The sequence below is a fragment of the Camellia sinensis genome, chromosome 12 (assembly GCF_055761805.1).
Source record: "Camellia sinensis isolate YWXY chromosome 12, ASM5576180v1, whole genome shotgun sequence".
Lineage (NCBI taxonomy): Eukaryota > Viridiplantae > Streptophyta > Magnoliopsida > Ericales > Theaceae > Camellia > Camellia sinensis.
The window spans coordinates 64,737,817-64,751,217 of NC_138972.1; the positions used below are offsets into that span (position 1 = coordinate 64,737,817).

Consider the following 13,401-nt stretch of genomic DNA (forward strand, 5'->3'; position numbering starts at 1 on the left):
GGTTTCGGTCTTGACCCGACCCTTGTTATATTCTGAATATGGGTTCATGATTCTGTATTGTTGATTACACCTTGCTTTCCTTGTTTTTTTCCTCATATTTTGGCTATTGGGCTGTCGTGGTTATGTTTGGAACATGTTGGTCGTTTGGTTTTCAAACTTATGTTGCCCAGATTTTTGGTCCTCCGCTCGAGCGTCACTTCTTGTGCTCGAGCGGGCTTTGCAAACTCTCAGTACTTTTGCAGGCCTGCAAAACTACTGAGAGAGTGTGTTTTACGCTCGAGCGTCGTTTCCTACGCTTGAGCGGTTGGGAGCTCGGCGCTCGAGCGATGGTCTGTTTTCTGCAAAACTTCTAGGAGTATGTATTCTGCGCTGAAGCGTCATTTCTTGCGCTCGAGCAGAACAACTTATTGTGTTTGACACTTGAGCGGACTATGCATATATCAGTTCGTAACATCCACTTTTTACATCACTTTTTCATCTCTTTCTCATCTCTTTCTCTCTCTAAAACATTTCAAAACCCTAGATCTTGAGCTTCTGTCTCTAGAACTCACATTCTCTCTACATTTTGACTTAGATCCTTTGGGTTTTTTACCCTAGTGTCTTTGAGAAAAAGTTAAAGCATTCCAAGAGCTCCATTTTGATTCGATTAAAACTTGGTTTCGGCGTTGTTGAAGGTTCCACATTGCTTTGATTGTCTCCTAACTTTGAGGTAGGGATTCTTTACACTTTCATATGATTTTTAACTTAGCGATGAGTTGTTGTGTAACAATGGTGGAATTTGGGTGTACTATGAACAAACCTAGGGTTTGGGGTATTAAATCAAAAGAGGGCTTTCTAAGTGAATAAGTTATAAAAGATTATGGGGCTAAATATGAGGTTATGTTGTGACAAAATAGTTGATTTTGGCATTTGGGTTGAGATTTGGGAAGGAGGAAGTTTGCCCTAAAATGTTTCAAATATTTATTTTGTATAAATAAATGGAATTGGTATTAAAATTGTGAAATTGAATGGGTGTTGACATAAATAGTGGAGAAGAATATGTATTATCACTCACCTAAGAAATTTTGGGTAAATTATCTGTCTTGAGATTGAATATCTGTATTAGGCTATCGATGGAGGATAGCTATGATTGTTGTAGAAATTACATGAGGATTAGGTGAATTGAAACTAATCTCTTTTCGGTTATCATTGAATATGACTGTGTGTTTTAATACATTGTATATGTATGATGTTTGGAAGGAGATAGGGGATGTACTCCATTGTTTGGGAGAAGAAGGGAAATGGACTCCATTAAATTAAGTTAGCCTGTGTATCCAGGATAAAAGTCCCGAAATGTTGTGCATACATGGGTGTCGATTCCCGCGGATGAAAATTCCATAAAATGGCAAGTGGAAGTGTTTATGTGATGATTCTATCATTTTGAGAACCTTTGAGTTGTACCCTTAGTATGGTTGTTTGTGATAAATAGAAATAACTCATGAAATGAGATAAAACGAATTGAGATAAAAATGAGACTAAGATAGCATGAATTGTGATATAAAACTTAGCATGGCACGGTCTGCAAATGAGCTGTAAAAGATTTTGTCATCGGTACCACGTATGTGCATCATATTTATATCTTTGTTAAGATCCATATATTGTGTTAGATTATTTCTACTAGGCATTGGCTCACCCTATTTGGGAAAAACCATTTTTAGGTGTTGGTGATATGCCTCTACCAAGGCAGTAGCTTGGAAAAATATGGAGCAAGAGCTTCTATTTTTGTTATATCTATTTTGTATAGCCAAGGGCTTTAAATTGTGTTGAGCTAGACTCATTTTTGTTGTAACTTAACAATGACTTGGAAAGATGTAAGCCATTAGGGCAAATGAATATCTGTGTAACTTTCATTCCTTCTTGTATCTGTCTCTCCTGTATATTAGACTCTGATGAATGAAAGTATGTTAATTCAATTATATTTTCGCTTATGAGATGGGTTTGTGTATTTATTTTGGGGGCATTACATTTTGGGAATAAGATGGTTGTTGTACATCAACCACTATTGTTCTGTCAGTAGGATCCAGTCTGGATCATATCTCAATAATCTGAGTTTTTTACTTTTAAGAGTTTGTTGAGTAATATGTTCATGTAAAAAAATAAAGTTGATCCGACATCGGTAGTCTTTTGATCATATCATATTTATATTCAAGTTAACACTCAAAATTACACGTACCGCTCAATTTGTTTTAGATGTAAATGTATTCTGATGAAAAGGTTACCAATGTTCAATTAAATTAACTTTTTACTGGGGCATACTACTCGAAGGATTCAAAAAAGTGAACAGTTCAAATTATTAAAATAAAACTCAGAGTATATTTGTCACGACTCAAACTCGCCCCTATAGGCTTAGCTTCGAAACCGGCCAGTAATCCTTGGATTACCAAAGGCCTCTTAACATAATAATATATAATTAGGGGTTGCAGAAGCAAATACATGAAATATACATAGTCCATTGAGCTGTGAAGACATACATGGGACAGATAATCTAATTTTTTTTTTTTAACATACAAGTGATGTCAAAAGATACAGTATTTACATGTCACTTCATGTACATATAAACGGAAAAACTTGTTCGTGGAGCAAAAGAAACAAAGTCTTATACATTCATAACAACACGAACACTAGACTTGACTTAATTCGGAACCTGCTCGAAAGGCATAAAGGTTGGCTGACAAAAACTGAGACGCCAGGTCCACAACTCTGAGCCTGGTCACGTACCTGATCATCTACATACATAATATAAATAGTGAGCGGGAGCCCAGTGAATAATAGCAGAGTAAAGGGTTAAATGAATGATGTCCCATAACTAAGTCCGTACATAGAATAGATTCATAAACGTATTCTTGTTTGAGTCATTGACAGAAATCAGAATTCATGCTTGATCATACATGGTTTATCCGTTAGCACTAACAGATCATATACAGAGCATCATAGATCATACTTGTTAGTTCCATAGAGGAACCTCCAGTCAGGTACAGATAACTTGTCAGCTCCTTAAAGGAACCTTCGGAGTGGGAATGGATAACTTGTCAGTTCCATATAGGAACCTCCAGCTGAGTATAGATAACTTGTCAGTTCCAAAAAGGAACCTCCGGTCTGGGTACATATTGCATACTTGAATCACAGCATTAATGTCACAATTATTTGTCAGAGGTGGACAATCATTCATAGTGCAAAAACATAGCATTCATAGAATAGATCTTATTCCATATACAAAAAATAATTTAACTTGAGCATAGCTTTACTAAGTTATCACTCACAGATAATAGATGGCTCCAAATAAACGGACAGAGTAGGCAATTCAGAAATCTTGTGGCGCGTGAACTACACAGATACAGAATAAATACGTACTAAATTACACACCCGAAATCATTAACTTAGTTCTTTTTTGTCTTGGTGTATTCCTACTCCTCTATCCTCATTATGGTGTCTTAAACTTGGCCTAGGTATGCCTAGGATGGAATGATGATGGAAAAATGCAATTGAAAACACTTAACAAAACTTGCTGAAAACAAGGTCCTCGCTCAAGCGTAACTTCCTATGCTCGAACGGACATGCAAAATGTGAGTGGTCGCTCGAGCGGTCTGTAAACTTTTGCAAAAGTGCTGGTTGCTTGATTTTTTTGCTCGATGCTCACTCGACGATCGCTTGAGCGTGAGAGACATGCCCTCTCTCGAGCGCAACTTTTGTCGCTCGAGCGGCCTGCAAAATATAAGAACTTCTAGGAGTATGCATTTCACGCTCGAGCAGACTTCAGGTCGATCGAGTGGAAGTGCACGCACTCAGAGTGGTTGCTTGAGCGTGGATTCCTTCGCTCGAGTGTAGGAGTAGAATTCTAGAATTTTCATATTTGCTCTCAAGCTCAAAACTTAGATTCAAAGTTGTAAAACATGGTCTCTAGGGCCAATAACTTGAGGAAACTATAGGAAACACTTATAAATGGTAAAACCATGATGAATTCAAAATCATTTCACAAAACTAAAGCTCAAAAGCTTGTCAATTATACAAAAGCAAACTTGAAATGTTGAAAATATAACTTGCATGTAATGGTATGAGTTTTAACCTTCCAAAACATAATCAAATGAGGTAGAAATATGTGAAATGTGATGAACTTCCAAAATCAAGCCATGACCAATGCATGCATGTGAGACTTCCTCAAAATCAAGGTCTAAATGCAAAATAATTTGCATGCAAGTATGATTATCTTCTTAATTCTTCTTCCGAAGCTTAATTATTCGCTTAATTGACTAACTCTCTTGAATTCATGCATTAAAGACTATAAATATACAACTAAAGGAGTGAATTTCTACCTCAAGCTTTGAATTCTCAAGTGTGTGAGCTTAATTTCCCAAGTTCTCTCCAAATCCTTCTCTTTTCTAGTAAATCTTTCCCTCTCCTAGCTTTGATCTCAACTCTTTCCTTCTCTTGCTCTCTCTCATGTTTTGTTGCCTCAAGGATGATAGAATGAGAGTGTGTAGTCGAGTGGCTTGACTCATATAAGCCTTATTTAGGCTTGTTTAATGAAGCTTAACTAATCTTGGCTTATTCTAACCAAATGAGCATTAATTATTCTAATTTAATCGTTCTGAATCGAATTTCAATTAAACCTACCATAAAATTTTAAAAATTCTAATTAACACATAAATCAAGTCAATTTCTAAATCGGATGCCTATAAGGCTTTCAATTCGCAAGCCGAAACAAAAACATAAATAGATCTTTCTACATTAAACAGATATAAACACACATAAGGCAACATATGACACAAAATTTCACTTTAATTACTTGTTAGGCATAATTAAGCATGGATTAACGTTAATCATGGGTCGGAGTTGTTACAATATTCCACTGAAAGCACCATTATAACTATTATGCCCTTGCTCATCGGTCACTTAAAATATGCGTTTCAAAATCATATAAGCAATTTAACAAGAAAGATGTCGTGATTGATTTTCTTATTTATAGTCTCTCCCTCGTCTCTTTCTCTCTCCCTCTCTTTGTGGAAAAAACCAGAGGAATGTCTAGATCACAACCATCGCACTATTATAATTATTATGCCCTTGCTCATCGGTCACTTAAAATTTGTGTTTCAAAATCATATAAGCAATTTAACCAGGAAGATGTCGTGATTGATTTTCTTATTTATAGTCTCTCTCTCGTCTCTCTCTCTCTCTCTCTCTCTCTCTCTCTGTGTGGAAAAAAACCACAGGAATGTCCTGACGACAACCATCGCACTATTATAATTATTACGCCCTAGCTCATCGGTCACTTAAAATCTACGTTTCAAAATCATATAAGCAATTTAACAAGGAAGATGTCGTGATTGATTTTCTTATTTATAGTCTCTCTCGCGTCTCTCTCTCTCTCTCTCTCTCTCTGTGAAAAAAACCAGAGGAATGTCTAGATCACAACCATCACACTATTATAACTATTATGCCCTTTCTCTTCGGTCACTTAAAATTTGCATTTCAAAATCATATAAGCAATTTAACAAGGAAGATGCCGTGATTGATTTTCTTATTTGTAGTCTCTCTCGTCTCTTTCTCTCTCTCAGTGGAAAAAAACCAGAGGAATGTCTAGATCACAACCATCGCACTATTAGAACTATTATGTCCTTGCTCATCGGTCACTTAAAATCTACGTTTCAAAATCATACAAGCAATTTAGCAAGGAAGATGTCGTGATTGATTTTCTTATTTGTAATCTCTCTTGTCTCTTTCTCTCTCTCTCTTTGGAAAAAAACCAGAGGAATGTCTAAGTCACAACCATTGCCATCACAAAGACTAACACCTCTCTGTTCTTTGTCTCTCACCATTTGTCCATTGCGCAAATTGTGCAAATTTTTAATATAATAAGAATTTATCAATCAATTTGTGAGACGACTCTATTTTGGTGTATTTATTTATTTTTTAAGCATATTTATTTATTTATTAAAAAAGGCGTAAAATACCTACAGTACACTTTACAGGCAATCTCATTTTGCATCCTCACTTTTTAATTGGGTCAGTCAAAGTCTTACCTTTGCTCAAGTATCAATGTGAACCCGCTTACTTGATCTGCTAAGAAAATTGATAAAAATTGAAACGAATCAATGTAAAAATTAGACAGGATTATTTTCTGTCAATTTTTGTAATAGATTTGGTTGACGGCTAGCTTTGACCCAGGATTAAAAGTGAATTATGTCTAAAAATGAGGGTTCTGTGTCTAAAAATGAGGGTTCCGAAATAATTTCAATATTAAAGTTATGTTTGATTAATTATTTAAGTTTATAAGTTATGTTTCGTTTATTAAAATAAGGATAAATTACAAATATACCTCTTAAAGTTTGCTTAAAATACAAATTGCCCTCTGTGATTTGAAAAATTACAAATACCTTCCTATCAAAATTTTTTATCTAACAGAATTAACTGAAAAAATAAAATTTCTATCTGTTCTTTTATATAATAATAAAATTATCTGGATTATCAATTGAAATAAAATTTTAACATCATTAAAAACTCTTAATTAACTTGATAATTTATTAATAAAATGATTTATTTATTATGAAATTAGAAACCTTAGAAAGCATATTATAATTTCTAAAACTACATGGAGTAATTCATAATTTAAATAAACCTCAAGAAATGTGTTTGTAATTTACCCTTAAAATAAAGTTGAGTAGAGTAATCATTTCATCATAGTGTCCACTTTCACATTTTTTTTGTTTTGTTTGTAATTTACTAAAAAATATTACAAACGAAATCATCATTCATCATTATAAAAGCATAGTAATTTTATAAATAAAGGAATGACCATTTTATTCAATTCAATTTTAGTGAAACACACTACTAGAAAATTGACTTTTTGCGACTATTTTTTTGCGACGGCTTGTTTTGCCGTCGCAAAAAAAAAAAAAAAAAAACTCTAATTTGTATTTAACATTTATTTCTCCTATTTTCTTTTATTTATTTTCCCTAGCTTGGCTCGCTCAACCTCTCTCACTCACCGGTATGAATCTCTCTATCCCTCTTAATCTCAATCGATTGATCTCTCTATCTCTCTATGTCGATCTCTCTTCCTCTCTCGATCTCTCAATCTCTCTCTCTCTCTCACACACACACACACAATCTTGCTCTCTTTGTATCTGCGTATACATTATCTACTTTCTCTCTCTTTAATTTGCGCGATTCGTCACAGAGAAACCCTAACTCTGCCATGGAAAAGTTCTCTCAGAGCACTCAAATGCAGCAGAGTAAGCTCACCTCTCATGCGTTTGAACTCTTGCTATTTGATTGAATCGCTTTGATTTAATTCAATTCTTCTCTTATTTATTTGTATTTCAAATACCTGTGTATAGATTTTGGAGTGATTTGGTACGTATTCTATGTGATTGAGTGGAAGTTTGTGATGATATGTTGGACTAATTTCTGGATTTGTTGGCTCTTTTTTGATATCTGTTGCTTCAATCTCTCTATTAATTTGTTTGCTTGCTCAGAAATTGAAGGAAAAAATGGAAAATGTGATTTTGAATATTTATATTTGGTTGCTTCAATCTCTTTATACTTACCTAGCTTTCTCATATTCTATCTATGATTTTGAATCATTTATGATCTCTCTGTGCATCCTTAGGTTTGCAGACTATTAAAGAGTTTGTTATATTGCCACTGGACTCCAATAGCATGCTTCTTATACCGGTCAATTGCCTAGATATATTATTTCAAGTATTTTGCTTATGTATCTTTGGCTTACTATACCTGTCCTTTGGGTGATCTCATCTGCTTCTGTTTGCAAAATATTCCAACTTTATGTGTTACTGCCTTTGCTTATCTTTTAGGACTGGTTAGTCAGTCTGAGGAAAGTCATTTTAGGTGAAATCAAGTTGTTCTTTTTCACACATTTGGTAGGATTAAATTTGCACTTGATACAACTTGCAGGGTTTCAATAATCTGACTAATTATGATGTTTTGGATGACAGTGGTTGAATCTTTATATTTATTCTTATATTATACTCTTCCGAGCTTGAAATAAGTCTGTTTGAGATTCTTTTCTTGTTTCATTTTCTCTCTTACAAATTTGCTTATGGTTTCTTCACATTATATCAAAACAATGTCACAGAACCAAGATTGTCTTCAAAACTGCTGGAGTTTTGCTTGATGAAATGCGGGAGAAGGGGTTGAATGCCCTCAAGTACAAGGCTATTATTCTTGATGAAGTACATGAAAGATCTGTAGAGTCTGATCGTGTTCTCGTTTGTGTAAAGTAGTTTTTGCTGAAGAACAATGACTTGAGGTTCACATATCTTCTCTTTCTATTTCTTCTAATTTTTGCTGTTGGTATTTTTGTTTATGGGTTGTTGGACTTTGTATTTTTTCCACTCATAGGCAACTCCTCGACCTCTTACATGCTATATGCATCGTTGTAGACCTCTTACATGTTGTATGAATCTTGGTAAAAGTCCCAGGCCATTGTTGATGATTTGGCAGACATAGGAATTCCTTGGGTTCAAAATAAATTAGTAGGAGAAATTAGATGTTTTATATATCACTTGTGCTTTTAGTAGTCATACTACAAATCTTTATAATTTTCTTTTATTGACTAAATATTGAAGAAAGTACACTGGTTATGAAAAGAATAGCATCGTAATACTAAGCTAAAAATGGCCAACAATTTCCTAAATTTTGAAGTTTTCATCATCCTCACCATTTCATCATATATCTGTAAATGAAAACCCTAAAGTAATATTGATTTATGATCGTAAGTAATGAAATGTAAAGTAATGATTTGTGATCTTTAGTAATGATTTCCAATATGACCATGCCAGCCAGCAATGGGATTTTTTGGGGCTAAAAACACACAAAATGAAATTTTATGACTCCCCAACTGTATGCATGAGTGGTGTGTATTGGCAAAATGAAAACATAAAGTTTTGGAATGAAGCTTAAACTTTTGCAATTATGTGTTTAATTTCTATTCAAAATAGGAAACTGTCATTAATTTCTCCAACAAATTCATCTTAAGTTATACCATAGAATATTAGCTAATTTGTGTTGGTCATACCAAAAAAAGAAAGAAGGAAAAATAGAAAAGAGAAGGGAACCTTAACTGAGGTTTTAACAATTATTAATCTTTTTATTTTTTTTCCATTTCAAAAAAGCCTAAGAATAATTTTGAGTATTTACGCTAGAATACAAACATAATGATCATAGACAAATAGGTGGCAACAAATAATTTTGGGTCAAATTGAACTTAGGATACCTAGATATATCACCTACTTACAAAAACAGATACGTTGATATATTTCCATTTTTTAAATGTTTAGATAGATTGGCCAATAACGAATCAAATCTTTTTTAATTACTATTAAAAATGTATAGGTCACGTTCTTTTAACAAGCTAGTCACACATACATGACATCATTTCCCCCCTATGTAGAAAAAAAAAAGTGGGCTATTAGTTTTTTTTTCCTTTTCCTTTTTAATATAAAGCAAGACGATGCAGATTGTAACCAGTGTGTTATTTGTAATAGATTTTGGGAGTTCATTTTATATAAATTCTTTGAAAGTTCTCAGAAACCCAAAAAGACACATGAAGGGATTTTTAAAAAACGAATCCAACTATGCCCGCCCATATTTTGCTCTGCTTCTGGGTTATTGCTGGAGGATCTGATAGATTTTTGTAATTTTCTAGGGTTGTATTGATGTCTGCTACTGCTGATATTTCAAGATACAGGGATTACTTCAAGGATCTTGGTAGGGGTGAGAGAGTAGAGGTGCTTGCGATCCCCAGCTCTGGTCAGCAGACAATTTATCAGCGAAGAGTGTCATACCTTGAACAGGTATCATGTTTCATATAATCTTTAACAAACATGATTGGAATGATCCTTGACCATGTTTATTGGTAACTTCATCTTTCAAGACATAATTTATGCTCTTACTTTATGATAAGTAAATTTGATGTACGCATTATCTAATTGCTTTACTGGACATCTTTTCATGGCGTGGTGGATCCATCATTGTTTGAGAAAACACTCCTGTTATGATTTTATCCTCTTTTTTTTTTTCTTTTTTTTTATATATATATTTTTTTTATGTGAGTTGTGGCTATTTGTGTTAAATTATTCATCATTGGTGGCCTTGATGTTATTCCCAATTTCATCAAGTAGATATGTACTACTGTTATGGGTTATACGCACTGCCGATTTACCATCAATGGCTTATATTATTTGGTTCTTATTTTTTTTTATTTTTTATTTTTTTTGGTTTTTTTTTTGGGGGGGGGGGGGTGGGGGGGCATGCTAATATTTCTTTGCAATACTTTTAACATTTGGAAAACAAATTTTAGGCTTCACAGCCTGTATGTTAATTTGTAACTGCATTATGTACTTCCAACATAGTTTGTTGTTGCACTAAATACCTTTTCAGCTATATTTACCTGAACTTCTCGGAATAAGTTCAGAACTTCTGTCTTTGAAATATTGTTCTGGGCCAAGCCCTATTGTTGCTGATGCTGATATTAAACCTGAAGTGCACAGACTTATACACGACTTGGTGTTGCACATTCATAAAAATGAGGCGGACATTGAAAAGAGCATTTTGGTCTTTCTTCCAACATACTATGCACTTGAGCAGCAATGGTTCCTTCTGAAGCCTTTTAGTAGTACTTTTAAAGTTCACATTTTACATAGCAGTATTGACATTGAACATGCTCTCACGGCCATGAAAATTTGGAAATCCCGTCGTAAGGTAAGAAATGTTTTCCTTTTCAGTTACATTTGTTTTTTTTATCGGGGGTGTGTGGGTGGGAATTTTTACCTCTTGCTTCTGCATCTGTTATTGCACAAAGACTTCCCTACATGTTTATACTGTATATGGTGACTTAACTTTCTCGACATAGATTTTCTTTGAATTTTGATTGAAATAATGGTAAAACAACAAAATTTTATAAACTTGTATTCTTTATAAAACTAAATGAGAAGATGGATTAAAGATAAAAGGAAAATATTTTATTAGGGACTTTAACTAGAATCTTTATTTAGCATATATAAAGGATTTCAAGTAACTACTTTTATGTTGTTATTTCAAATCGATCATGAAAAGCTGTCAAATTCAATCTTGAAATCCATATCTAAATTTGAGCAATTCTTCTTGAACGAATAGTGTCAAATTATTTCCTTTCAAATTCATAAATCCAAATACAACCTTAAATAATAACAATCTGAATTCCTTCTAGTTTCCTTGTTATGCTTGCTTGTCTGTAGGTAAGTTTTTTTATTGGAAAGATGCTGGTAAAGATGCTAATACGGAGGTCGGCTGGGGCTTTATTTGGGTTATTATTCTCAGTTTGGCTGCTGCTGGAGTTGGTGGATATGCAGTTTACAAGTACAGAATCCAGGTATGTCTTCATTGCTTTGTTATATCCAACACTGTGATGTCATTCATGGCAGGCTTGAAGTTGGATTTCTTTATCTATCGAAAAGAATAAGAGTGATTTGAGCCAACAACTAACAGGGGGCAAAACACATGTGAGAATTAGTAGAGAATGTTTCATGAGGGAGGAATGAGAAAAAAGGGAGGCCTTGGGATAAGAAAAATATAATAGTGGCGTCCGTCGATTATCTAAATGAACTCGGTAACTGATGGAGCCCGAGTGGGTTTAAAACTCAAGTGGGGCACAAGGTGGGAAGAGAAGTTTGAGAAGAAGACAAATAGAAGATACATAGGAATTTTTAGTTGGGTTATTATTCTCCCGTTTGCCTGTACTGATTGCTGCAATATCTTGCCATTTGAAAACATTGACTTGCTGAATACCAGTTGAATTCATACTTTGTTTATTATGTTTATTATGCTACTCCGCACATTGTTGCAATATTATTTTTAGTTGGGTTATTATTCTTCCGTTTGCCTGTACTGATTGCTGCAATATTACCTAATTTAATAAGTATATTGAAGTAGGCTTTTATGGAGCAATATAATTGTAGGATTGTTAAGAATAGACTTTTAGGCATGATGGAAAACATGTACTGTACATGTATATAATAGAATCCTTGATTGTATATTTCAATAAGGCCTTATGGGGTAATTGTTGAATTGATTTCTGGTTAGCCACCAAATTAATCAATGCTAGTTTTCTTGTTATCTTCTGTTAGATTGGCTAATCAAACTAGTGTGATTAGTCAATTGGGATTAGTAACTGCTAGTCAGTGTATATCATGTCTATTGATGGGATGCCATGTGTAATTTGTGCATGCTCTTGACTAGTGAGTATGCAAAGCATCATCCAAAATAGTAACAGATTTAAAAATTGTGAGGCTGGCTTCACACAGAGGCCAAAATTGATCAATGTATGGTTAGAGCATAAATTGATTGTTCTAACCAAAAATTCTTTTCAGGAGCATTAATTAATCATTTTAATGTTTCTTTTCAGCAGCATATCTTGCAAAGCATATCTTTCAGGAGCATATCTTTGCAATGTGGAACTTGAAAAGAAAATTGATGAGAAGATTGGCCAGTTCATCGATAGAGTGGAGAAACATTGAGTAAGAAAATTGATGAGAAGATTGGCCAGTTCTTAGATTGTATTTTTTTCATAAAATAATTTTTTCCAAGTTTTTAGTTGTAATAACTTTCACATATGGCTCAAATTTTGAGACTCAAATGGAATGTTCAATTAAACTATAATGCTAGCTATACTGTCTGAATTCTTGTCATTTGCTATTTCTAGAGTGCTTAACGCTACACTTTTATTTATTTATTTATTTATTTATTTTTTGCGACGGTAACAAGATGGTCGCCAAAAATCATGTTAGTGTTTTTCTTTATTTTTTGCGACGGCAAAATAGTGGTCGCCATAAGTAGTTTAGGCGGTCGCAAATAATTTGCGACCGTTGCTTTGCCGTCGCAAAAAGTATTTGCCACCCCCACATTTGCGACCCTCATTTGCTGTCGCATGGGCCGTCGCAAAAAGTTTTTTGCGACTGTTGTTTATTATTTGCGACGGTTTATAGCGGTCGCAAAAAGTGTTTTTTTTAGTAGTGACACTACATTATGGTATTACTAGTTTAAAATTGAAGGTTTAAACACTCAATTGAATTGGTGAATTATTTAAAAATAATGAATGGTTGTTTGCCAAATATATTAATTATTTATAGAATATTGTTTAACTATACGAGTTACAATTGCTTTTGAAGAAATGGTGGTTTTTTTTTTTTTAAGTTGAAGTTAATCAAATTTTACAATTTAATTTACTATGTCAGGAAAAAGTGTGAATAAATTAATATTGTTAACAATCTAAAATGTTCAAAATTTATCTCAATAATTATGTGTACCATATGCAACAAATTTATAGAAGGTACAAATAAAAAATAAAATAAAATTGAATTTTGTTAC

At 33.7% G+C, this 13,401-nt stretch overlaps 1 protein-coding gene and 1 long non-coding RNA gene across 2 annotated transcripts; one reads left to right on the forward strand and one right to left on the reverse strand.

Moving 5' to 3' along the window:
* Window positions 1-2,513: 2,513 nt before the first annotated feature.
* LOC114313535 (uncharacterized) lies at window positions 2,514-5,221 on the reverse strand. Its single transcript, XR_003647209.2, has 2 exons — window positions 4,350-5,221; window positions 2,514-2,765 (listed from the first exon to the last, which is right to left on the reverse strand). It is a non-coding gene; the product is annotated as an uncharacterized LOC114313535 (long non-coding RNA).
* Window positions 5,222-8,174: 2,953 nt separating this feature from the next.
* On the forward strand, window positions 8,175-12,704 carry LOC114273594 (DExH-box ATP-dependent RNA helicase DExH8-like). Its single transcript, XM_082896947.1, has 5 exons — window positions 8,175-8,275; window positions 9,704-9,851; window positions 10,438-10,758; window positions 11,274-11,407; window positions 12,440-12,704. Exons 1-5 carry the CDS (start codon window positions 8,175-8,177, stop codon window positions 12,549-12,551), a joined length of 816 nt encoding a protein of 271 aa, XP_082753073.1. The 3' UTR covers window positions 12,552-12,704.
* The last annotated feature ends 697 nt before the right edge of the window (window positions 12,705-13,401 follow it).

Excerpts from the sequence above, each read along its gene's own strand:
- LOC114273594 (XM_082896947.1), top strand. The coding sequence starts at position 8,175 with ATGCGGGAGAAGGGGTTGAATGCCCTCAAGTACAAGGCTATTATTCTT. Across the intron at positions 9,852-10,437 it reads GAGTGTCATACCTTGAACAG|CTATATTTACCTGAACTTCT; the intron begins GTATCATGTTTC and ends ATACCTTTTCAG. Across the intron at positions 10,759-11,273 it reads TTTGGAAATCCCGTCGTAAG|GTAAGTTTTTTTATTGGAAA; the intron begins GTAAGAAATGTT and ends GCTTGTCTGTAG.